Source organism: Heliangelus exortis, chromosome 16, assembly GCF_036169615.1.
Source record: "Heliangelus exortis chromosome 16, bHelExo1.hap1, whole genome shotgun sequence".
NCBI lineage: Eukaryota > Metazoa > Chordata > Aves > Apodiformes > Trochilidae > Heliangelus > Heliangelus exortis.
The window spans coordinates 15,546,311-15,571,654 of NC_092437.1; the positions used below are offsets into that span (position 1 = coordinate 15,546,311).

Here is a 25,344-nt window from a genome sequence, read left to right on the forward strand (position 1 = left end):
ATTACCTATTTTTTCTCTTTTTTTTTTTTTTTTTTTTTTTTTTTGATTCTCCATGGCTGAGAAATAGGTGGTAGTTTAGGCTGACGAAGGTAATCCCAAGGTAAGAGTTTCCACCTATTTAATCACAGATTCCTTCAGAGAGGGAGCTAAGGGGCTGTGTGTTCCTAGTAAATGGTCCCAATTCTTCACTTACTGGGACCATATTTGCTTGGTTTGAAATCCTGTGCCCTTGTGGTTGTCCTGTTTTTGATGACTGGTTCCCAAGCAAAATCCTATTGCTAGCAGGACTGTATCTTCATTCCATAGTTAGGTTGATTTTTATTTTTTTCATTTAGGTTCTCTCCTCCTATAAAACTTTTTCTCCATTTTCCTAATGGGGCTTTATTTCTCCAGTGTTCCTGCTTCAGTTCTCATCTGCCCCAGTGAAACAGAACAATGAGCATGGAAATCAAACAGGATTTGACACAGATCTGAGCAGTGAGGGGACAAAGAACACATCACGTTGTGCTTGGGATAAAGGTAACATATTGAAGTGAAGGAAGTTGTTCAAACATTAAAATTCACTCTGGGCTTGTGAATTTCCCCATTCAAAGTTGTCTTTTTGCTGCAGCAGAATTCTGAAGTTGTTTTACTTTAGTCAGAGTGCCACAATTGCAGATTTGCAAAGAAGTAATTAGAACTGGAGAAGAAATTTTGGCCAAAATGAACTTTCCAGACAACAAATTAATTATAGCCACATTATATCACTATGCAAAGAGGGCTAAGGAGTGTTACTACTGCAGTGAACTTATAGCACTTCTGTGGATTTGGACAACTTAATAAAAACCCCACCAGGGTGAAAAGGGGGAGATAACACCTTTTACTTCAAATTGTGTAATTTTATAAATCAAAGATAACCTTCTGCATCCAAGATGTCTCTCTTCACTAGGAAATTTAAAGAGACACACCTTTTTTTTTTTTTTTCCTCATTCTCTGCCCTGGTATTTTCCAATGAAAATTTCAAAGTTCTTTCAAAGAGGAATTTATGTATGAAATATGTAGGAATTTAGTATTTACATCCTTGCACAATGAAAGAGGTAACTAAGCCTTTAAACACTCTTACATCCTTTGCTGAGGTCCGTGCTGCTCTCACATGGCAGTAGTAGCTCAAAGATGTGATGTTTTTGATATGAAATGAAGTTTTTAATGTGAAACTTGGCCACTTGGGGCCAGGCCTCAGTGCTTTGCAAACAGAAGTGTTCCAGGGCTCAGCCAGGTGATGATGCACAAATAGTTGTTTGTTAAATACACACAATATGCTCAGAGGTGTTAAAAAATATGTGGATGTAGCACTTCAGGACAGTTCAGTGGTTGGTGCTGGGTTGATGGTTGGACCTGATGATCTTAGAGGTCTTTGCCAGCCTTAGTGATTCCATGATTCCCTGCTAATGACCTGTGCCAGGGCAGGTTGGGATCCCTGGGGCAGTTCCTGCCTGCTTTGGACCATTCTGTGGTAATCCCTTGAATGCAGAACTGGAATGCAGTGAGTCCATGGGATTGGAAGAGTGCATGGATAACCCCACCTGAGCTTGTGACATCGACTGAAGAGACTGAATCCAGTCTGAATTCAGCTGCTGTCACAGACAAATAGTGTGAACACCAAAGGGTTTTCAGGAACTGTGATGTTCAATGTCAGTGGAAGAGCCAGAAATCAAAAATCAACAGGGGATGCAGGTCCTGCAGCAGGAAAGGCACAGGGCTGGGCTCTGCTTCCCCACAAAGGCACCCAGGGTCTCAGCTTGGGTCCTGGAGCACTCAGGGCTCCTGCACAAAGGAAAGGTTTGTCCAGCAAAGAGAAATATGGGCAAAAAAAGTGTCTTCTGTGAGTCATCTAAATGTGCCTGAGGTGTCTGAGAGGCCAGATGGGGATGAACACCACCAGCAAAGAAAAGGTGTGGTGCCCCAAGTAGCTTGGAGAAGAAATCTAGAAGCAGAGGAGGAAGACATGGTCATAAAATACTTCTGAGGCTTGTGAAAGAACAGATGTTTTTCACTTGCTTGTGTTGCTCCACTTCTGATGGCTGAGAAATCTGAAGCAGGACACTCAGCACAAGAGATGTTGGATTTTACAGCAATGGAATCTTCTTGGTTGTTGAAATTGACATTTACTACCCAAGTTCCCCAACTGGAAGGATATTGATGACAGCACCAGCACTTTGCTGTCTTTGGAAAATGCTGCTCTTTCTCTATTGCAAGTGTTCAAGTTCTGAATGTTCTGTGTTTTTGCTTTGTTTTTCTTTTTTTTCTTATCTGAAAGGAAACAATAAATTACTCCATTTCCCATTAAAAAAAAAATAAAAAATGTACTTTTCAGACACTGCTGTTATCTGAATGGGAGCCACATTCTGCTCTTAGCTTTTATTCCAGCCCTGAGGTACCAAATTTACATCTTGTTCTGCTGCAGCCATTTATGGGATGTAATCAATTTTCTCAATTAAAAAGAAAGAAATCCCAGGGATTTGTTCTGAGCTACTTTGCAATGAGACTCAGCTGTCACTGGGGAGCACGGTGAGGTTGTCAGACACGATGCAGGAGCTGGGTTGGGGTTGTAGCTCTGGCTGTCACAGAACTGTGAAAAATTTGGTGTGGCTCCCCATTTGTGTGACTTTCCCTTCTCTGATCTTGCTCAGTGTTTCATTTCCCTTCCTCTTTTCTCATTGTCTTCTCTAGGGCTGTAAGATTACAAAAAAAGAAATGTATTTATTTTGCCATGCCTTTTCTCCCCTTATTCCCTCCTCTTTCCACAGCTGACACATCTTGTCTTTTCTTCCACTTCTGTCCTCTCATCACCATTCTCCTTTATGACATTTGTTTTGCCACATTTCCTTTTCTGTCTCCTTTCCTCTTCTGGCTGTGTTTTCAGGCTTTCTTTTCTGTCTTTTATCCACCTGATTTTATTTTTTATTATCCTTTCTGCTTTCTGCCAGTTCCCTCCATTTTTTCATGTCCTCCATCTCCTTTTCTTCTGTCTCCTCACTCTTTCCTCCTCCCAACCCATTCCACTGTGGAATTCTCTGACCCTTTCCTGCCCACCCGGTCCCCTCCTCCCATGCACATCTCTGGGCAGAAGTTCTTGGTTGCATCAGCCCTGGGATGAGAAGTTTTTCTCCCACATGTGGTCTCTTTGTCACCCAGACAAGGGTCAGTGAGCACCTATCTGCAAAATCCATCCAATAGTTTGGATATTTACAGATCATATTTTTTACCTTCCTCCTGCTTCCTTGCAATAGGATTTGATGTCTTTTATGGGTCTGTGAGAGCAGATTCCTCTCCATAGCTTCTCTTGGATTTTGAAGTCCAGTTTGGGTCTCAGAGAGCACCCAAATCCGTCCTTGTTTTGCTGCATTGATGCAGAGTGAGAATTCTAATTTTATTTTTTCTTTTTGGTTGCAAATCCCTTTATTGGAAAACCATTGCTATTCTGGAACCCTTTGCAGCTTGGCTTCGGGTGGTGTTGGGTTTTTTCCTAATATATGAACAAGAAAGCTTAGATAAAAGCCGCTGTTTTTTACAAGCCTGTCACTGGCTCGAGAAGGAAGGAGCTTTGTGCTGCTCTGAGCAGGTGACCTAAATTTATCTGCTGGGACAATCTGAGGAAACTATTGGGGAAATCCCACGAGCAGGCTGCTCACTTCTAAGCTGAGAAGTGTCCTCAGAGGCAGCAAGGTGTGAGGCTGGGAAATCTGCATAAGCAAAATAAAATTTCTGTGTTTCCATGCCTCAAAACTCTTACTAGCTTTCTGAATCAATTCAGCTCAGTGACATGTAACATCAGACTTTTTCTGATTAGCAACCTGTGTATTTTTCTCATACGGTGAGTTCTGGGAATGCAAATATGAAATTACTGGCAAGTAACAAAAATATTTTAATAAAGCATCAGAGTAGTAACTTGCAGCTACTATTTAAAGAAAAGGAACAGATTGTTACAGGCAAACAAATCCTTATTCATACATGGGAAAATGTGTGAAAATAATTATGAAAAAGTAGTGAGGTGTCAGAAACATCATGATAGGATGTGATTTTAACAGTCAGCTGTAAAAGTGTTCCCTGCAGAAGGGCTCTTGTCCCTCTGTGAGGTTCCTCTTGCTCTTAAATATGAGAAGGTCCTGATCCCTCCTGACAACAGACCCCGTGGTTAAACAGCTTAGGTCTGATCTGGTTCTTCCTTTTGTATGGGGAGAGATGTGAGAGGAACCTCAGCAATGCCACCTGATGGACACCAGGCTTGGGAGGAATCAGTGGGAAGCAGTTTGGGACCCTTCTTCTTCCCTGGCCCATCTCACACCTCGAGTCCTGTGTCCAGTTCTGGGCCCCTCAGCTCAGGAAGGAGATTGAGGTGCTGGAGCAGGTCCAGAGAAGAGCAAGGAGGCTGGGAAGGGATCCAGCACAAGTCCTGTGAGGAAGGGCTGAGGGAGCTGGGGGTGTTGAGGCTGGAGAAGAGGAGGCTCAGGGGAGACCTCATCACTCTCTCCAACTCCCTGAAAAGAGGTTGGAGCCAGGGGGGGTTGGGCTCTTTTCCCAGGCAACTCTCAGCAAGACAAGAGGGCACAAGAGGTCTCAAGTTGTGCCAGGGGAGGTTTAGGTTGGACATTAGAAAGAATTTCTTTCTGGAGAGGGTGATCAGCCATTGGAATGGGCTGCCCAGGGAAGTAGTGGATTCTTCATCCCTGGAGATATTTAAAAGAGCCTGGATGTGGCACTCAGTGCCATGGGCTGGGAACCACGGGGGGAGTGGATCAAGGTTGGACTTGAGGGTCTCAGAGGTCCCTTCCAACCCAGCTGATTCTATGATTCTATGATCTGGTGCTGGGTCTGGCAGTGCTGTACATGGAATTGTTTCTGTGATAAGTACCAGACAAGATCTGGGGAGAGCTCAGCATTTGGAGGAGTGATGTGTGTGAATGATGCAGGTGAAATTGAGCTGATGGATGCTTTTGAGCAGAGTCTGATGAAGAGCAGAGTTACATTTGGTCACTGGAACCACACCAGTTCAGAAGGATGCCAACCCTTGGGCTGCCACCATCCCCACGTGCTCGCAGGGCAGGACTGGGTTTCCTGCTGTGTTTGCAGTTTCAGTCCTGCCAGCTCCCCCCCACCATGGGGATGTGCAATTATTATCACAGCTTCGTTATGCATAATTCATAATGCAATTATTTTCCCTTTTCCTTGCTATGGAATTCATAACACCAGTTTTCTTTTACTCTTGCAATGATCTGTCTTTCAGACAGATTTGACCTTATTTCTGTACTTGTTGCTCTGATTTTCAGAACTCTGTGGCCAACATGAGACACGTTTTTGCTTTGTAATTTAAATACTTTATTTCTCAGAGGAGAAATACTGTGACTGTATAAATAATGAAAAAGTCAAAACTTTTGAATTGGAACAATACTGGGTAAAGTATTGATTGAAAAAAACCTAAAATAATTCATCCCACATTTCATGATGTTTATATAGTAAGGGCAATCACCCACGAAGATATAAAAAAAAAAAAAAAAGGAATCTTTCATACTTAATCAGGAAGGGGTTTAGCTGGAGGCTGAGTACTTAAAATTGGTGTTATAGATTTAGTAGGCTTGCTCTGCTTTTATAGAAATCAGTGATAAAGCTTGGGAGGATATGTCCTTAGTTACAAGTTTTTTCACCTACCTGAAGAATAAAAGAAAGCAAAAGCAAACAGGCAGAGCCAAGCCCTAGGGATAATCCAGGGAAGAAAGGCAATGGTGACATAAACCTAGAGTAAAGTTTTCTAGGTATGCAACTTGTCACATCTGATTCAGGTCTGATCCCATCCCTGACAGGTTCTTGGGAGTTCAAATCCCAGACAGGTTTGGGTTGGGAGGGACCTTAAAGCTCCCCCAGTGCCACCCCTGCCATGGTCAGGGACACCTCCCACAGCCCAGGGTGCTCCAAGCCCCATCCAACCTGGGCTGGAACACTGCCAGGGATGGGGCAGCCACAGCTTCTCTGGGCACCCTGGGACAGGGGCTCAGCACCCTCACAACAAAGAATTGCTTCCTAATATCTCATCTCAATCTCCCCTCTTTCACCTTAGAGCCATTCCCCCTCATCCCATCCCTCCAGGCCCTTGTCCCAAGTCCCTCCCCAGCTTTCCTGGAGCCCCTTCAGGCACTGGGAGGTGCTCTAAGGTCTCCCCATTGCTCCCTTCTCTTCTCCAGGCTGAACACCCCCAACTCCCAGAGAAGGTTCTCCAGCTTTCTGATATTTTTTGTGGCTGTGAATTTTTTTAGGGAAGGGGTTTTTGTTACCCTCACCACAGACCATCAGGGTCTATGCCCTGCCTGCAGCCAAACTCTTGATAGAAAATGAGGTTTGGGAAATGCTTCAGGATTTTACATCCAAGTGTTTGCATTTGAAATTGCAAGCCCTAATGATAGTTGTGACCAAGGCATGAAAGGAAAAATCCTATTTTAATGGAAGAGCTCATTGACATTCCCCATTCACAGCTTTCCTTACTCATGTTGCAGTCACTGTTTTTTTCACCATAGTGATTTGCTTGCAGCACTGGAGCAGGTTGTCCTGTTGGTGCTTTGACACCTCCTAAATGGATTTTCAGTGTTCTACTTTCTAACTAAACCTAGAAAAACATTTTACCCAGGAATATTCAATGAATGCTCCCACATTTCTGTCTGGTGCAGCAACCTCTTGTCTCAGACAGTTCTCCCTGGGGCTACTGTAGGTTTTCTGATCAACCAGAACATTTTTGTTGAAAGGGACTTTGAAAGAGAAGGGAAAAGGCATCTCAAAAAAGCAGCATTACCACGTTTTCTTTCTTCTTTCTTCCCTCTCCCTCCCTGTTCTTTTTTTCCATTTAAAATTTAGTCACTGGATTGTTGATCTCACTGCCGTACAAAAAAATTATATGAGCTTCTCATCCCCCTTCAATAAAGAGAGTAAACACTCTTGGAAAGTTGCTAACATTAATCTTAAATCAGAAAACCTCTTCAGTGTTTGTGCAAGAGCCACAAAACTGTGCACGTGAAACCAAGCATTGCATTTGGAGACCTATTTATTAAACTCTTCAAATATTCAGGACTCCCCCAGTGAACATCTGGTCCTGTTTAATGCCACCAGTCTGTTTACAGGTTTCAGAATTTTCTGAACATCATAAATATATCTGTTGTAAATCAGAATATATCCATTGTATAACAGTTAAAAATAAGAGTTGCTGATGCTGGAAGGAGGCAACATAAAATTTGGGGAAATGATTTACAAAATCATCTAACATTCAATGACACCTCTTCTAACAGAGAAAATGAGATTTAACTCTCCCCAGTGAAAAAAAAACACTTATTTTTCTCCTATAATACAAAGAATTTTAAACCAGTATGAGAGGAAACTCTACATTTGAAAAGCAAGGAGAGAACAGTCTTGCCCATGAAGGGGAGCTGCAGGCAGTAATATTTTCATCTCCATGAAGCTTGTTCATTCCTCTTTAATATATTAGTCTTTTATTTCACTATTTTTGCTATGCTTCATGTTTCGTCTGACTGGTGCTCCAGGTTTTAAGGGACCTGACAGTGTCTGTTCATGCACACATGAGCAGAGGGTTTGGACCACAGATTTCTCTGGCCTCTGCATTTCCATTTTAGCTTCCTAAAGAAACCCATAGCACAGCTACAGCTCTTGCTGGGACTGTATCTTCCTGAAATATTTTGTTGGGATTTAGGAAAAAAAAAAAAAGTGTATGAATACTTTGTGAAGAAAAGTAGAACATTCACTTAAATAACAAATAATTTACTCACCCCAGGTATGTGGGTGAAGAGGATGTTCTGGGAAGCACTGACTGGCAGGTCTGGCTTCTCTCATTGCAAGAAAATTCCCTGCAAGTCAAGTGAATCCAATCCTGCTGCATCCTTGGATTTCCTTGGGGTGACTGGGGGTTCAAGGCCTGTCTAAAGGTTTCTTCTGCTGAACACTAAACCCCCAAAGGGAAGGAAGGAAGGATAAAAACTGCTGTAAAAACTGCATCCTGGTCCTGCAGCATCAGCCTGGGCACAGCAGGATCAGAAAGGAAACCCCAAAGACATTTATCATGGGATCACAGAGGGGGTTGGGTGGGAAGGAGCCTTAAGAATCATCAATATCCAACCCCCAGCCCAGGCTGCTCTCCTGCTTCCCTGGGGGGAAATTTGGGGCTGGGGATGACATTTTGGTCAAATTCTGCTTCTGCCAGCCTGGCTGGGGTCTTTCTGCACCCAGGACAGGGTCCCCTGTTCCATTTCCTGTTCTGCAGCTCTGCCTTTATTTGAAAGGCACTTTGCATTAAGCATGAACAGACATTATGCAGCCTTAAAAAAACAACCACCTCCTCATTTTCACTGCCTGCAAAAATTGTGGGTTTTTAGTTTTGCTACTGGAATGGCAGCTGGGCTGAGGGCAGGGCATGGGCTTTCTCTGAGCCCAGAAGGTATCACAGGGGCAATCCAGTCCTTCCAGTGTTCTCAAGGAGGAAATGAAGGAAATGGGGCAATAACTTGAAGCAAATAAATGCAAATAAAGCATGGGACCTTAAAAAAAAAAAAAAAAAAAAAAAAGAATAACTGTGAATGAATAAGAAGAAGAAATTTAGAGGGTCTTTTTCTTCAGTTTTTGTGGCTGTGCAGACTCTTGGCCATGAAATCTTTAATAGCTGGAAGTAGATAAAAATATTCCCTATTATCTAGCTACAAAACTGATTTTTACTTTTATTACTTGCTGGTGAGAGAGACCTAAGAACAGCAAATGCTGGACTTAGAGTTCAGCTGAGGTTTAATTTGGAAATGTAACCATGAAAAATCCTTATTTCATTTGAAGGGGAAACCATGTAATTTTTCTTCCTTTTCAGTATTTTCCCTGCTTTTTATGCTGTTATTTCAGTTTATCTGTTTTTTACCAAGCTGAACATCTGGCCAGCATATAGCCTGGCCCAAAGCAGCTGCAGCCTCCTCACATTTTCCTGAACCCCCTGATTATTTCTGCTTCCTGTGACAGGGATTATGCAGGAAATCTCCCCTGGGGAATTGGTTGTATATTTAACAAACACGCCTCTTGAATCCTACATTAGAAGAAAAATTAATCAGCAAAGGGCACTGACATGCCTTTGTCCTGGAGGCTATTTCAAAAAAACCTCAGGGTTCTTTTTTTTTTAGAAATGCTTTAATTCTGACTGTATAAGGTGCAATCTCTCCACAAGCTATATATTTTTTCTCTCTCCTTTCACACAACACAATTATATTGGAGCTGTGGTGCTGAGGGATGTGGGGCAGGGGTGGCCTTGGCAGTGCTGGGGGAATGGTGGGATCTGGTGAACTTGAGGGGCTTTTCCAACCCCAAACTTGTTTGATTCTGTAATATCAAGGTGTCTGTATGAGTTCACAGGACATCAGACCTTAAAAGTGAGCTCTGCCAGGTGGAAGTGTCCTGTCTGGGTGAAGACACGAATGCACTCCTTGAACCCAGAGGATTTGTGTGTTTGTTCAGCATCCTCTGGATGCAGGGGATGCTCCTGCATCTCATCTGGGGCTGCCCCAGGGCCAGCTCAGCATCTGAATCTCTGGGTTGGGAGGAAATGTGCCTGTGCCTTGCTCTCTGACTGCATGAAACCAACTCTTTAACTCTTTAGATCCCAGAGCCAATGCAGTGACATCAGAACTGAGTATCTGGAGATTTGTCTGTGTTTCACTCAGAGGAGCAGTCTGAGGGGATTTCAATCCATCATTTATCCACCTCTGGGTCTGCAGGGACTGGAACCTCAGCCCAGCAGATTCTCAGTATTTGCAAAATTATCTTTTAAAAAACATAGCTTTGATTGTATGAAATAGTGCCTTGGGTTTATGCCTCAACTTTCAGGATTACTGTTCTGCAAAAATGGCAGTTTGATAGATTGCAATATTTTCCCACATATGAAACAACCATCTGAATAGTTAAGAATGATAAATGTTGTCATTTATAAATAACAGCCAAATCACTTATTGCAGCTGTTTATTTATCTTGTAGATTTTAGTGAGAAGAAATAACAAAATAATATGCAGAAATAGCAAAATAAGAAACACTCAATACCATTTATATTTCTGGTGAAAAAAATTATGTTCTGTAGGAAATACTTGCTGAATTTAATGAACATGGCGTGTCTGATTAGTATTAACTTCAGAAATAATAGAAATAGATGGAAGGGAGTGAAATAAACTGCATACTGAAGTAAAGCAAGACTTGTTTTTAATAAAATTTTGAAAGTAACTGTTCTTCATGGAGATAGGAATATAGGATCTACCTTAAAAAGGACTCTGCAGGATCAAGATAATAGCATACAAACAATAAAATTAGTCCTGTATTGTTTAGCTGAGCTTGGCTTGACAGAACAGTCCTCTGCTGCTTCGTGTGCTTATTCAGTAAAAGAGAAATTACTGTTTTTTGTTGGTTTGTTTTTTTTTTTTTAAACATACATTTTTGAGCTTGATTATCTATTGTAATTTTATAGAGTGAAAATGTAAACTCCTGGTCAGTTTTGTAGTGAAATTCCACAGTGGTCTGAGTGGTAAATAGAGTATTGTCTGTGAAGCATGAATTGAGGGAGAAGAATTTATGGTTCTCTGCTTCTCCATGATGGAAATTCACAATGCTGAAGGAGAAATAAAGTGGTTCTTTGAACTTCAAAAATCCTGCCTAAACAGATTTCTGCTGAAGGCAAAATTTTTATAGGCAACAGCATGAAGAGAAACATCTGCTTGTAGATGTGCCACAGTAGGACATGTCCCAGAGTGGGACAACATCTGGAAGTGACACAGTGCAGAGCCTCCCTGTGGAAAAAAGAGATTTTGGGAGATCTGGCGAGGAATCTCTCATTTGGAAACTGTGAGTGCTGGGAAAGCAGTGCTGCTTTTGTTGTCCCTGATTCCCTGGCACATGGCTATGCAGACAAGCAAACCCTGAAACCTTCTCATGTTTTCCAGTAGTTTCTCCTCTCCAAATCTTTGGTTGAGGAGGACAGGAAGGTTGATACCATTCATGAAGCCTTCTGCCTTAAAAACGGGAAGAGTTCCTGATGTGTTTGGGTTTTTTTGAAAGGTCTCTGATTTGGCTTTCCTGGAGGGGAGGATAACCAGAGGGACTGTAATGAAATGGTGGCAGCTGAAATGTGAGGGATTTGGCTCAGCCACAGTGGTGGGGGCTCTGCCCAAGCCTAACCAAGAGCTGCTGTTAACCTGCAGCTGGAGGGGCCTCTCCCTGTCCTGGCTGGAGAGGACCAGGATAGAAAATCCCTGCCTGGAAAACCCTGAGCAGCTGCCAACCTCTGGATGTGGCAGCTGTAATGAGGAGCAGCTGAGCCCATGGAGGAGAGGATGGGGCAGCTCCTCCTTGTTTTCTCCCTGGAGAAGCATTCCCAGACAGGTCACCTCCTGCCTACTCAAGGTTTTTCAACTTGAAAGCCTCTCTCCCTCATTCCCTTCCTCCCTCAGGGATGAAAGTGGGAATAACAGAGAGCATCTGGCAGTGTCCAGGCTGTGACACTCTCAGGTGCTTTAGGTCAGGTTTCTGTCCCTTGGAAAGCTTCAGGTCTCTCAGCATCACCCATGGGACAACTTCTAAGTCTGAATTTCCATCTCACTTTAACTCCAGCAGTGCCCAAGGAGCATTTCCAAAACACCTCAGCCCCATGGGGCGGTGAGAAGATGGTCTGGGAATGGGAGACGCCCTGGCTCTCAATCTCTTCTCTTCTCAATCTCTTCTCTCTTTTCTCTTCTCTTCTCTTCTCTTCTCTTCTCTTCTCTTCTCTTCTCTTCTCTTCTCTTCTCTTCTCTTCTCTTCTCTTCTCTTCTCTTCTCTTCTCTTCTCTTCTCTTCTCTTCTCTCTTCTCTCTTCTCTCTTCTCCCTTCTCCCTTCTCCCTTCTCCCTTCTCCCTTCTCCCTTCTCCCTTCTCCCTTCTCCCTTCTCCCTTCTCCCTTCTCCCTTCTCCCTTCTCCCTTCTCCCTTCTCCCTTCTCCCTTCTCCCTTCTCCCTTCTCCCTTCTCCCTTCTCCCTTCTCCCCTCTCCCCTCTCCCCTCTCCCCTCTTCTCTTCTGTAGTTCAGACTTTGATCTCAAAAAGAGAATTAAGCAATGAGCATTTGCTAATCCCATCTTCACAGTCCCTCTGCTGCCACCAGCCCAGCTGTAGTTTGTCAGGATGAAGTGGTTTAAACCACAGTGTGATGGAGGCCTGGGGGCTTGGTTGGGATTTTTGGGCTGTTTCTTCTCTCAAGTCGAAACATAACATAACTTCTGCTGTAATAAGAATTGATTTGCAGAACTATGCTTGCCAGGAAGAAAATTGCTCTCTGTTCCATGAGGATAATTCTCTGGTTATGAAATGCTCACAATCAAGAGAACTGGGAATCAAGTCAAAATCCAACTTCATGATGGTCCAATTTATGTGTCAGGAGGGAGCCTTCTCTTATTGTCCTGGTTTGGGTGAGGATAAAGGTGATTTTCTGTCTTTTGCTTTCAGCTCAGTCTCTCACAAGCAGCTGCACTTGCTGAAATGAACAGAAGTTTCTCAGTCAGTGTCTGCTCCTGGGACTGATAACTCCATGTTTATAGTTACTGCTGGAGACTGGTGTGCAGAACCAGGGACACTGCTCAGCTCTGAGGAACATTTTGCCCTCCAAGAGGAGTAAAGAGGTCCCACCTGCAGCCTCCTCTGGGGAGGAACAGACAAGATAAATGGCCAAAATTGACCAAACAGAGTATTCCATCCCATACACCTCATACTCATATAAATTTGAGGGATCACAAGGGTCAAACCCCTTCCTGCTTCCAGTTTCCTGCCCTTCCTGCTTCCCTTTCTTCCCCTGTCCCTGTTTGCTTCAGCATCCTGGGAGGATTCCATCCCTTCCTCTGCCTGTGCTCCTGATCCATTCCAGCCCGGATCTGTGTGTTCTGCCTCCAGCTGCTGCTGACCCCAGGACTCCAACCTGGACTGTCCCAGGGCTGCCCTGCAGCCTTGGTGCTGATGTGAGAGTTACGGGGGAAAGGAGGGAGGAACATTGTATTGGTTTTCTGTGTATTTGTATATATTTAGTAATTTTTCCTATTTATCATTCCTGTTTCATTAAAGCTGTGTAGTTTAGTTTCCAGCCCATCAGTCTCTCTCCCTTATTCCCTCTCCTTTCTTTATCAGGGAGGGGAGGGGGATTAATACAGAGCAGCTGTTATTGGGTTTTTAATTGCCAGCCCAGTGTTAAACCCTGACACTTATGTCCTGCTCTGCTCTGCTCTGCTGGGTCTGTCCCCTCCAAGCTGTGTTCTCCAGGGACACAGATCACTCCTCTTGAAGCATCCTGCTTTAGGCTCCTTTGAGATGTCCTTCCTGAAGGACGTCCCCTTGGTGGGGACAGTCTGGCTGCTTATCTTGAGAGCATCCAAGACATTGTGGTGCAGTGCTTCATTTAGCCAGGGTGTCAGTGTTTGGTGCTTTTAGCAACAAAAAGAAAACTCTGCCACCTGCAGAAGACCTCTAGCCAGAAAGCTTGAAGCTTTGTTCCTGAGCAGTTCATGCCTCTTGCTTTTGAAAGTTTTTGAGGGTGTTTTTCTTTATTTTTGACATTTATTTTCAGCCTGTTGGCTCCTTCCCAGATTATAATACTGCCCTGAAGACTGATTCCAAGTAGCCAAACCGATGACACCTCCTTCAATACATTTATAATGAGCAGTAAATTGCCTTTCCTTTTTCCAGAGAACTGCTACAGGAGATGGTGGTCTGGGATACTTCTAATGTGCTGTGATTGATATATCTGGTGTCTTCTGCCTTTAGACACTGCCTGGCTTGCGTATGGAAAAATGGGCTCTTTTCACATGTACTCAAAACACTGATGCTGTCTGAAAATACCATGCTCTGAGGTGAGAGGGAATTTCTTTATCACAGAGTGTTTGAGATGAAATTAATTGGGCTTAAGTGAAGTTACTGGGGATGGGCAGCAAAGAAAGTTGGATAGGATTAGCTCTGAGATGTAACTACAGTCAAAAAAAAGGCATCTGGAATCATCATGTCTTTTGTGCTTCCTGCTAAAGCCACAACATTTGGTTCACCATGTGGGCACAGAAAATTTGGCAGAAAGGGCAAGCTTGCCAGGAGTGTGGCCACAGAATGTGTCAGCAGTCCTTCAACTTAATTTGTACAGCTTTATATGACACTAGTTCCTTAGCCTATACTCAGGTGAAAACAATACTGCACTGCTATATATCTTAGTATAATTCCCCCCTTAATAATCCCAAAATAATTCCCATTCCAGACTGCAGAGTCTGAGCCAGAGCAAGGCAGCCCAGGGCACTCAGTGCTCAGCAGAGCCTGAATTCCTCTCTCAGCTGAGCTGATGGATTCTCTCTTATTTATTATCCCCAGGTTGGATGGGGCTTGGAGCACCCTGGGCTGGTGGGAGGTGTCCCTGCCCATGGCAGAGGTGGCACAAGGTAAGTTTTAAGGTCCCTCCAACCCAAACCAGTCTGGGGTTCTGTGGTTCCTACAGAAGTTCTGGTCATGTGCAGAGATTTCACCCTGGTAGTCATGGGATGCTGTTCTTCCTATAAAGTCAAGGTATAATTTAGTCCCTTTTCTTGCCCCAAGTTACCCTTTTTTCAGCAGCTTCATAACTGTAGGAAATAGCATCTCTTTTTCCAGAAGCTGCAACATCTGTTTCTATTGCTAAAATATCTACTTTTGAAAAAAATTCCATGGTCTCTACCCAGAATCAACCCTCTGGGAACCATTTCATTCTTTAACAGGTCTGACTCTGTTTTATTAATATTGGGTAACTAGGAGCAACTTCTACGGTCCAAAAAATGAATTCTCATTAATCTCGGTGAAAGCAAGATTTAAAGGACATTGGATATTTTCTTCTAGATTCCAACCCTTTTCTGCATTTTTATGTCTTGGTTTCAGGCTTTTCTGCCCTTCTGATGGCTAAGAATTTTTTTTTTTTTTTTTTTTTTTTTTTTTTTTTGCTTGTTTGCTTTGGGTTGTTTTGGGATTTTTAAAGAGGATCTGAATTCTCTTTTTTCACAGACATTTAAAAAGGGCACCATACTCCTGAACCAAACCAACCCAGACCAGAGCTGTGTCTGCCATGTAAAGCACTTTGCTCCTCAGCCATCTGAGTGCCTTGGGGGCTTAAAATCTTCAGGTGATGAATTTTTTTTTATTGCACATCTAAAAAAGTGCAATAGTGACACTAAAAAAGTGCAAGGGGCTCCTTTCCAAGGGCAGGATCTTTTGTTGGTATTTTTTCTGGGTAGTCCAGCTTCAACTTGTTGTAAAGTGTCATCCTGCCCCTGCCAAATGAAAATTCCTCTTTGCTGTAAGGATGTGTTCCCTAAGTTGTTTGTGTTGATTATTGTGAAGTTGGGTCTTGATTTTTGAAGCCTGGTTTCTAACTGGGAGGACACCCCTGAGCATTGACTCCTAAATGTGAAGGCAGTTGTTGGGTTTTGTGGGGATCTCAGTCTCAGCCCTGGGTTTGTGGCATCTGTCATTTATCAGCATCTTAAGGAAAAGAAACCTCTTTTACATTGCTTGAACACATCAGGAGATAAATGTCTCCAATCATCTAACTGGAAAACCAGAGGGAAAACTTTCAGTCTGAAATAGGATGTATACAATTATTTTGTGTGCTTTTAATTGTAAAATCTTGTTTTATGTGACCTATGGATCAGATTTAGTTCTGAATCAACCATTTTTAAAACACACCAGTCCTCCTGAGCACACAGAGGAGGAAGCTGGGTGTTGGCTTCATCATTCCAAAGGGTTTCTCCCTTCTGGAGCAAAGATTGCATCCCACTGTACGGAAATCAGTCCCTGATTTTTATGTCTTGGCTGCACTTCTGAGCTGGTAATTTCTTTTCTGTCTTCTCTCTGTCTTATCTGAGCTAATGAAAAAGGACAAGAAAATCTCCTCAGATTCTTTCTCTTATGGGAAATGGTCACAGCTTCAAAATTAAAATCAGAGAATTTGGGGTGAAGGAGAGGGGGGAAAAGCTGTGGTTACTGCTATGGAGAGAAGAGTTATGTGAATAAGAACCTGTACCTGAAGTAAGGAGCTTAATATAGCTATGTTAATATAATTATCCATCTGCAAAGTCTGATATTCTAAGGACAAAAAACCACCTCAAATATCATAATGAAATCATAGATCTTTAAGCATTGTTTCAGCAGCAAGTAGATACTCTTGTTCCTGAAGGCTCTACAATCATCACAGCATTTGGAAGGCAAATGAGCATCTTAATAGAAGTTATTATCAAAGCTGAAGCCTCTGCTTTGATGGAGAGTGATGCAAAACACAGACAGGGCAGGCTTGAAGGTCTGGCCTGGGGTGGGTTGCTCTGCAAGTGAGCTGGGTACATGAGCTCTGGAGCTTCTGCAGGCTGAGATCACAGAATCACAGAATTGCTCAGGCTGGAAAAGTCCTTGAAGACCACAGAGTCCAACCTCATCCTAACCCTATTACCCTATTCCTGATGACCACCACTAAACCATGTCCCCAGGCACCACATCCAGGGGATTTTTAAACACATTCAGGGATGGAGACTCAGCCACCTCCCTGGGGAGTCTGTTCCAGTGCTTACCAACCCTCTCTGTAAAGAAGTTTCTCCTGATACCCAACCTAAATCTCCCCTGACACAGTTTGAGGACATCTCCCCTTGTCCTGTCCTCTGTCACCAGTGAGGAGAGACCAATCCCACTCTCTCTACAACCTCCTTTCAGGTACCTAAAGAGTGATAGGATCTCTCCTCAGCATCCACTGCCCCAACACCCTCAGTTGTTCCTCACAGGGGATGTTTTCCAAACCCTTCCCCAGCTTTGCTGCCTTTCCCTGGCAGCTCCAACACCCCAATGTCCTTTTTGTATTGAGTCCTCAGGGGGGGTCCATAAGGTGAGGATCTTTACCTGACTCTGCTAAATGCTGCAGAGGTGGAGTCCACCCTGAGGCTGCCGCTGGACGTCCCAGGATCCCTGCACAATAACACTCAGGGACTGGAAGGTCTGTAATGTTCTGGTTTTCATAAGGGGATGTGCCAGCCTTCTCCCCAGTAGATCTTCAGCAATGCTCATCTATCATGAGCATGACATTTGTTGGGTCTGTGAAGTTCCAATCTGGGAGAAGTTAACAGGTCATAAAAAAAGCAATTACAAGTGAAATATTTGTATAATTGTGATGTAGCCATCATTTCTTTTACTTCCCTTCTCCCTAGGAAGGTAGATTATTTTAATTTATCTTCTTTTTTAAATGAAAAATTGCACAAAGTTTAGCTTTTCTGTGTGAAAATAGAAAACATGGAATATGTTCTGTCACTGGTAACAAAATGTTCCAATTGACTTGGCCCTATTGTTCATAAATTGCATTTTGAAGACTCTGGGAAAAGCAAAGGAAGAAAAAAAGATGTTTCTTCATTAACTTGCTGGGGCAGGAATAGAAGAAGGAAGGGGTAGTGATTGTACTCCCTCTCTTCCAGACAGGCAGCCTGAGCAGAAATTCATCATTGCAAAGCAAATTTTAAAAACCCAGATCAGGTTGTTTGGTAATCATACGTTTGCCAGATTTAAAGAGCAACAGATACTCTCTCTTTACTGCACAAAGCACACAAGGATTTGGAATGTTTTCTGAAATGAAAACCTCCAGGAAGGCCAACATTTCTTTCCTCTCCAAAATGAGGCTTTCAGGGAGAATGTCTTTTTCCTAGAACACATCCTTATCTCTGTGTAGAAAACAACTTCTCATGTGAACCAGTGTAATGCTCTCTTCTTAACCTGTGAGCAGGTGCCAACAGCAGATCAGAATTATCTCAAATAAATCCCTGCAGCTCACATCTTTAAGCTAAGGAGAGTTGGTAAGGAAGCAGATGGTTTAGTCTGATTTTCAGGTGCATGTACCATAACTATTTCTTGTGATAAAGTTTGTCAGATTTGGATCTCAGATGTCCTAAGCTTGATTTCTGACAAGCCCTTATTGTTTAATGGTATTATTTTGGCCTGAAATCTGGGACGTGGTAAATCAGGGAGTGGGAGATGTCCAAGCTCAAACAACAAGAAAGGGGGAAAGATAAAATTTCAACTGCATCTGAATATGGTTAACAGTCAGAAGAGGGAATTTTGAAACAATAGAATTACAAAATCTCACATTGGTTTGGGTTGGAAGGGACCTTAAAGCTCATCCAGTGCCACCCCTGCCATGGTCAGGGACACCTCCCACAGCCCAGGGTGCTCCAAGCCCCATCCAACCTGGGCTGGAACACTGCCAAGGATGGGGCAGCCACAGCTTCTCTGGGCAAAAGGAATTTAAAAAATCCTTCTTGAGCAAAAGGAAGGAAAATAATCCTAGTGCTGCTGCTTTGTCTTCTTTCCTTCTCCATCTCCTTCTATGTATCCTCTGAGGTTTCTCTGAGAAACAGCTGAGATAGGGATTCCTGCCCATGGCATTTCTTTGTCAGTGTCTGAAGCACCTTCAGACAGCAAGGGAGACCAAGTAAAAGTCTGGCCTTTTTATTCTTCAGGTTGCACTTTGTTTCTTTACTCTTCTTTTCTTCTAATCCCACAGAAATTTCTGTCATTAAGGCCTCACTTACCTTTGTGGGGTGTAGTGACATGAGGCAACCAGGTGGCACTAATTGCCAGGTAGTGGGCATGACCTTGTGCTAAGCCCACCTGTGCCTAATCAGGGCAGGCCCCTACTGCACATGAGCAGGATTAGGGGGCCAATAAAAGGCTCACACCTGGCGTAGCCAGAGAGTGGTTGGCCACCTTTGGAGCAGTAGCATCGATCCAGGCTGGTCAGAGCCTCACTCCTGAGATTCTGCTTGGACGCCTGATTGGACCTTGGAGCACCGCATCCATAGAAGAGGTTTGTCTTGCTACAGTGGGGTGTCTGTGTGTCCCTGTGGGGTTCAATACAGTCTCAGGCAAGGTCAGACACTTCTATCCTCACAGCAAGCAGAGGGAAGAAGTCATGGACTAACCATCTTTTCCCAGTCCTTTTATTACTCTTCCCATGGCTGTCCACTGAAAAACCTGAATGTTTTTTCATGGTGTCCCTCTGCCTCCTGGTTCACCGGGGACATCCCAGATGATGGGAAGTTGGGGAATGTCACACCAATCCACAAAAAGGGCCGGAAGGAGGACCCAGGAAACTCCAGGCCCATCAGCCTGACCTCATTGCCTGGCAGGGTTATGGAGCAGATCATCCTGGGGGCAATCACACAGCACCTGCAGGATGGACAAGGGATCAGACCCAGCCAGCAGGGTTTAGGAAGGGCAGGTCCTGCCTGACCAACCTGAGCTCCTTTTATCATCAGGGGACTGCCTGGGGGATGAGGGGAAGGCTGTGGATGTGCTCTACCTGGACTTCAGCAAGGCCTTTGGCACCGTCTCCCACAGCATTCTCCTGAAAAAGCTGTCAGGCCACAGCTTGGACAGGGGCATCTGTGCTGGGTTAGGAACTGGCTGGAGGGCCGGGCCCAGAGAGTGGTGCTGAATGGTGCTGATCCAGTTGGCGGCTGTGGTGTCCCCCGGGGATCAGTGTTGGGCCCGGTTCTGTTTAATATCTTTATTGATGATTTAGATGAAGGGATTGAGTCCATCATCAGCAAATTTGCAGATGACACTAAGCTGGGGGGAGTGTGGATCAGCTGGAAGGCAGGAGGGCTCTGCAGAGGGACCTGGACAGACCGGAGAGTTGGGCTGATCCCAGCGGGATGAGGTTCAACATTCCAAGTGCCGGGTCCTGCACTTTGGCCACAACAACCCCATGGGGAGCTCCAGGCTGGGCACAGAGTGGCAGAAAGGGAGCTGGGAGTCTGGATTGCCAGGAAGCTGAAGAGGAGCCAGCAGTGTGCCCAGGTGGCCAAGAAGGCCAATGGCATCCTGGGCTGGCTCAGGAACAGCGTGGCCAGCAGGTCCAGGGAAGGGATTCTGCCCCTGTGCTCAGCCCTGGGGAGGCCACAGCTTGAGTCCTGTGTCCAGTTCTGGGCCCCTCAGCTCAGGAAGGAGATTGAGGTGCTGGAGCAGGTCCAAAGGAGGGCAACCAGGCTGGTGAAAGGACTCAAGCACAGACCCTATGAAGAGAGGCTGAGGGAGCTGGGGGTGTTGAGGCTGGAGAAGAGGAGGCTCAGGGGAGACCTCATCACTCTCTCCAACTCCCTGAAAGGAGGTTGGAGCCAGGGGGGGTTGGGCTCTTTTCCCAGGCAACTCTCAGCAAGACAAGAGGGCACAAGAGGTCTCAAGTTGTGCCAGGGGAGGATTAGGTTGGACATTAGAAAGAATTTCTTTACGGAACTGGAATGGGCTGCCCAGGGAAGGGGTGGATTCTCCATCCCTGGAGATATTTAAAAAGAGCCTGTATGTGGCACTCGGTGCCATGGGCTGGGAACCATGGGGGGAGTGGATCAAGGTTGGACTTGGTGATCTCTGAGGTCCCTTCCAACCCAGATGATTCTATGATTCTATGAATGGAGAGAGGCACAAGCAAGCATTTGGCAACAAACTCTTTATTCTAAAAAGTCAGGATCCTCCTGCCTGGTGAAAGCTGACCAGGCAGCTACACCTCTACACCTCTATTACTTTATCTTAGAAATAAACTATACTTATTCTTTATTCCTTTTACACCTCTATTACTACTGAGGAAATGAGCCAAACCCTCCCAGCTGACAGGTTCTATTCTGCTGGGGGGTCCTGGCTCTTGCCTTGCATAAGCTTCATGCTGAGCCTTCTCTGCCGCACTCCTGCCTGGGCAGGGGGCTTCAGAGCCACAGGAGGGGTGAGCTGTCTGAAAAACTGAGTGCTCAGGGAGGGGATGGTGTCCTGGGAGGCACAGCTGACTTTTCGTGTGTTGGGTGGTGTTAGGAGAGGGCTTGAAGGTTTCAGTTCAGTGGGGAGTGCAGGCCTAGGCTGAGAGGTCCGCTTTAATACGGACTCAACAATCTGTTTTGCCATGGACCTAATGGCCAAGGAGCTGCTTGAGGCTGTTGGTTTTGGCTTCACCTGCCCTTCAGTCTCCAACAACTTCTTCCTCACTGCTTCAAGCACCTCAGGAACAGTGGCTCTGGCACGCTCAGTGGGTTCTGCACGGTGCTGCTGAACGCCAGAGATGGCACCTGGGATGCTCCCTCTGGCATTCCTGTGCTTCCATGGTGAGCTGCTGGCAGTGCTTGTATCTGGCAGGGGTGGTTGTGAGAAAGGTGCCTGGGATGGCTGGGCCTGTCTGTTGGAGAGATTTCCCCTTGGAAACTCCAGGATTTCAGCGTATGTGCAGCTTGGGTCTTCTTCAATATCAGAGGCAACCAGGGATTCCAGGGTGGAGCAAACATGGTCAACAGCTTCCCTGGTGAGTTGGTCAAGGGAAGCCTGTGAAGACACCTGGTCAAAAGCTGACATCTCAGTTTGCCCCGATTTATCTTCCTTGGATTTGCCCGCTTGGGTGGCTCCTCCAGAAACCCGCTGCCCCTTCTGCCTGGCTCCTGGCCCCACCTCAGACATGCTGGAAACCAAACCCTTCCTCTTCAGGGTCTCCAGCGTGGTGGCAACAAGCTCTTTGGCCACCAGTGCCACTGCCAGCTTCTCATCTAGAGGAGCAGCCTGCAGCAGCCATGCTTTCCCAGTGCTGCCACAGCGTCTCCTTCTGAGGGCCAGGGCAGCCCTCCACAGAACAAAGCGGAGCTGGTTCTGAGGATCCATCACCCTCTCCAACACTTGCTTCACCACAGCCTCAGCCACCTCTTCAACCCGGGCCTCCGCTGCAGTTTGTTCTTCTCGTGCAGCCTTGGGTGTGCTCTCTGCAGGGAGCTCTGGCTGCTGCTCGGACTCAGCATCATGACTGAGCCTGATGGTCAGCTCAGCATCATCCTGTCCCAGCTCTGCTGCAGGTTGCTCTTCAAATGCAGCTTTGGGTGTGCTCTCTGCAGGGAGCTCTGGCTGCTTCTCCGAGTCAGCAGCGTGACTGAGCCTGATGGGCAGCTCAGCACCTTCCTGGCCCGACTCAGGCTGGGCGTAGGTTTGTCCCTTCTCCGGAGCTGTTTTCCTCCTTCTGATTCGGCCTGATTTGGAGGAGGGCTTTTTGCTGCTGGGTGCAGGTCGTTTGGGAGGGTAGAGCAGCTGCTCCACCAGGTGAGAAGCACTGCTGGTTCCCAGTGCTTTGCGGACGTCCTTCCACTGGGCCAGGCGTTGCCGAATCCTTTCCTGCAAGGTGACCCCAGGTTGTGGCTCGGCCAAGCGCTCAGGGCCCTGGGTGCTGAGGCTCCAGGAGGGTCCCGGCCAGGCCTCTGCTCCCGCCGGGCCAGCGGGGCAGAGGAGAAGGGCTCCCCGCCGGAGCCAGGCCCTTCCCGCCCGCTTTGCCCAGCCCAGCACCCATCTGCCGGTGCTCAGCTCCCGCCGGTTGCTCCTTTCCGCGCCACAAGGCCCGGCCCACCCCCTCAGCCCTGCCCCCTGCCCTGACCGCCTCCCCGGCCTGCAGCGGGGAAGCCGCAGCCCTCGGCAGCGTGCGGCGGGCAGGGGCCGCCAACACCCGCTCTGCCCACCTCTTCCTGCCGGGACATCTGCTCTGCCTCCTGCCTGAGCGTGGTCAGGTACTGCCTGTACTCGTTGAACTCCTTCAGAGTGCAGACCACCTGTGGAAGGAGAGACGAGGGGAGGATCAGCCCAGCCCTGTCACCCCCGCCACACAGACAGACGCCTTCCCGAAGCAGCCCCAGGGAGGGGCAGGGAGGGAGCTGCTCCTCCCTCTGCGCCCGGGGATGGATGGATGGATGGATGGATGGATGGATGGATGGATGGATGGATCCCTTTGGATCAGACCCGCGGCGTCCGAACCTACTTGGCCATCCCTGGTGACACGGCCCTCTCTCTTCAGCTTCTCCAGGTTGTCCTTGCGGTGGTAGTACTCCTGCAGATGGGGGTCATGCAGGCTGTTGTACTCCATGCCCAGGAGGTGAGAGTATGGGTCTCTGAGGTTGAAGTAACCAGAGGGCCGGTGAAGCTGGGAGAGATGTTCAGAGAATGTTCCAGAACAGCAGAGACAAAGGCACTGCTGAGCTCCTCACACAAGCAGGGGGCCGCTTCCAAACTCCCAGCCACAGCCCAGTTCCTGCCTTACTTCCCACCCACGGGGAGCATCTCTGAGCTTCACGGCCCCTCCAGCAGAGAAGAAACCCTGAGCCTGCATCCCCCCTCTGGTGGCTCCGACTCCTGTGGCACCAGGTGGGAGCAGCAGGAGCTGTTTTCTGTAGAAGGGGGTGAGAGGGCTGAGCCCAGCACAACACCTGCACAGAGCTAAGCTGAGATGTTGCCTACAGCCTTGTCTTTTCCTCTGGCAATTCACTGGGATTGCAGAAGGGATCTGCGATGCCCAGAGGTGCCAAGCTGTCCTGCTTGGGAAGGTCAAGGTAGTTGGAAGACTTGACAGCAACCCTCTTCTCCAGCCTGGCTCTGGCCATCCTGGAGCACTGCTATGGGCATGTCCTCCGACATGACCCTCGGAACAATGAACCCAGGAGCTTCCCTGGACTCCCCAGTGCAGGTGGCCACGGGGCTTCTCTGAGTGACAGGGAGCCCATAACAGAAGAAAGCTTTTCCACCCCTTGCTGCTTCCTTTACCTTTTCCCCCAGCTTTGCCCTGGTGAAGACAGGCTTGGAGTTGGGTGGCACAGGGAACTTGACCCCCAGTGGCAGCTTCAGCAGCTCAGGGGTCATCGACACTGTAATTTGTCTTCCTGGCTTCTGTCCTCTGGGCCCCAGCTAGGGAGAGACAGACACAGACAACCACTTGTCAGGCTCCTGCGTGGCAGTGTCAGGACAGGGTCTGTCCTCTGGCCCCGCAGCAGCCCCCACCGTGTCCCGGGCTCCCCGGCTGAGCCCTCTCCATCCCCCCATTGCTCACCTCTCTCCTCCTTCCTGCTGTGCTCAGCAGTGGCTCAGCCTTTTGGAGGCTCGCAGGGACACAACGCTCCATGGCTTGGCTCCTTCTGCTAGAAGTTCTCCTCGAGCTGTGATCCTGTGCTGACACCTCTTGCTCCAGAGGCACCTGGCTGTGGAACACCCAGTTGGGCTCCAGCCAGGGGCTATATATGGCCCCCGCCCAGGGTCACATCACTGCCTTGCCAGGTAGCTGCACTGTGACGTCACCACCTTGCTCTGACATCACCCGGTGCTGTCCACCCGCCCGTTCCGGGGGGGTTCTGTCTGGAGCCCCCTTTGGACAGGCCTGTGGGCACCCACTCTTGCTCAGCTGGCTTGGAGAGGTCATCTCCAGAGGCCCCTTCCCACCTCTACCACGCTGTGATTCTGTGAAGCCAAGCAGTGTTGGTGAAGAGCATGGAAAGGGTCTCAGGGCTGCACGGCAGCTGGGAGAGGCTGTGGTGTTACCAGCACGGTGCCAGCCTTGCCAGGAAATCCACTGAGGCTGACAGAGAACTTCAGGAGCTCAGTGAGGGTGGAGGAAGGAGGTGTCTGCAGAGGCAGATGTGCAGAGGGCACAGAATCACAGAACCATCTGGGTTGGAAAGGACCTCTGAGACCCTCAAGTCCAACCCTTGATCCACTCCCCCTGTGGTTCCCAGCCCATGGCACTCAGTGCCACATTCAGTCTCTGCTTAAAAACCTCCAGGGATGGAGAATCCACCCCCTCCCTGGGCAGCCCATCCCAATGTCTGATCACCCTCTCTGCAAAGAATTTCTCCTAACATCCAACCTAAACCTCCCCTGGCAGAGCTGAAGCCCATTCCCTCCTGTCTGACTGATATCTGCCTGGGAGAAGAGACTGAAGAAAGAGACTTGTAGAAAGAAACAAGAATCTGAACAGCCCCCCTGTAATCCAGAAGGACACAGTCAGTGACCTACTGAGCTGCTTGGATCCCCACAAGTCTATGGGACCAGATGGGATCCACCCAAGGGTGATGAGAGAGCTGGCAGAAGAACTCACCAAGCCTCTCTCTATCATCTACCAACAGTCCTGGCTCACTGGGGACATCCCAGATGATGGGAAGTTGGGGAATGTCACATCAATCCACAAAAAGGGCCGGAAGGAGGACCCAGGAAACTCCAGGCCCATCAGCCTGACCTCAGTGCCTGGCAGGGTTATGGAACAAATCATCCTCAGTGCACCCTACAGGATGGACAAGGGATCAGACCCAGCCAGCACGGGGTTAGGAAAGGCAGGTCCTGTATTTAAAAAATCCTTCTTGAGCAAAAGGAAGGAAAATAATCCTAGTGCTGCTGCTTTGTCTTCTTTCCTTCTCCATCTCCTTCTATGTATCCTCTGAGGTTTCTCTGAGAAACAGCTGAGATAGGGATTCCT

The 25,344-nt window shown here is 46.9% G+C and overlaps 1 protein-coding gene and 1 long non-coding RNA gene across 2 annotated transcripts in view; one reads left to right on the forward strand and one right to left on the reverse strand.

The window, feature by feature from the left end:
• LOC139803582 (uncharacterized) overlaps nt 1–20,646 on the forward strand; it is a 247,811-nt gene extending 227,165 nt beyond the window's left edge. Inside the window, exon 2 of the long non-coding RNA XR_011729059.1 lies at nt 20,487–20,646. This is a non-coding gene — a long non-coding RNA (uncharacterized lncRNA). The remainder of the gene's footprint in view (nt 1–20,486) is intronic.
• Nucleotides 20,647–20,711: 65 nt separating this feature from the next.
• On the reverse strand, nt 20,712–24,793 carry LOC139803741 (uncharacterized). Its single transcript, XM_071760190.1, has 5 exons — nt 23,929–24,793; nt 23,646–23,786; nt 22,867–23,028; nt 22,571–22,660; nt 20,712–22,232 (listed from the first exon to the last, which is right to left on the reverse strand). Exons 1-5 carry the CDS (start codon nt 23,998–24,000, stop codon nt 20,712–20,714), a joined length of 1,986 nt encoding a protein of 661 aa, XP_071616291.1. The 5' UTR covers nt 24,001–24,793.
• Nucleotides 24,794–25,344: the final 551 nt, after the last annotated feature.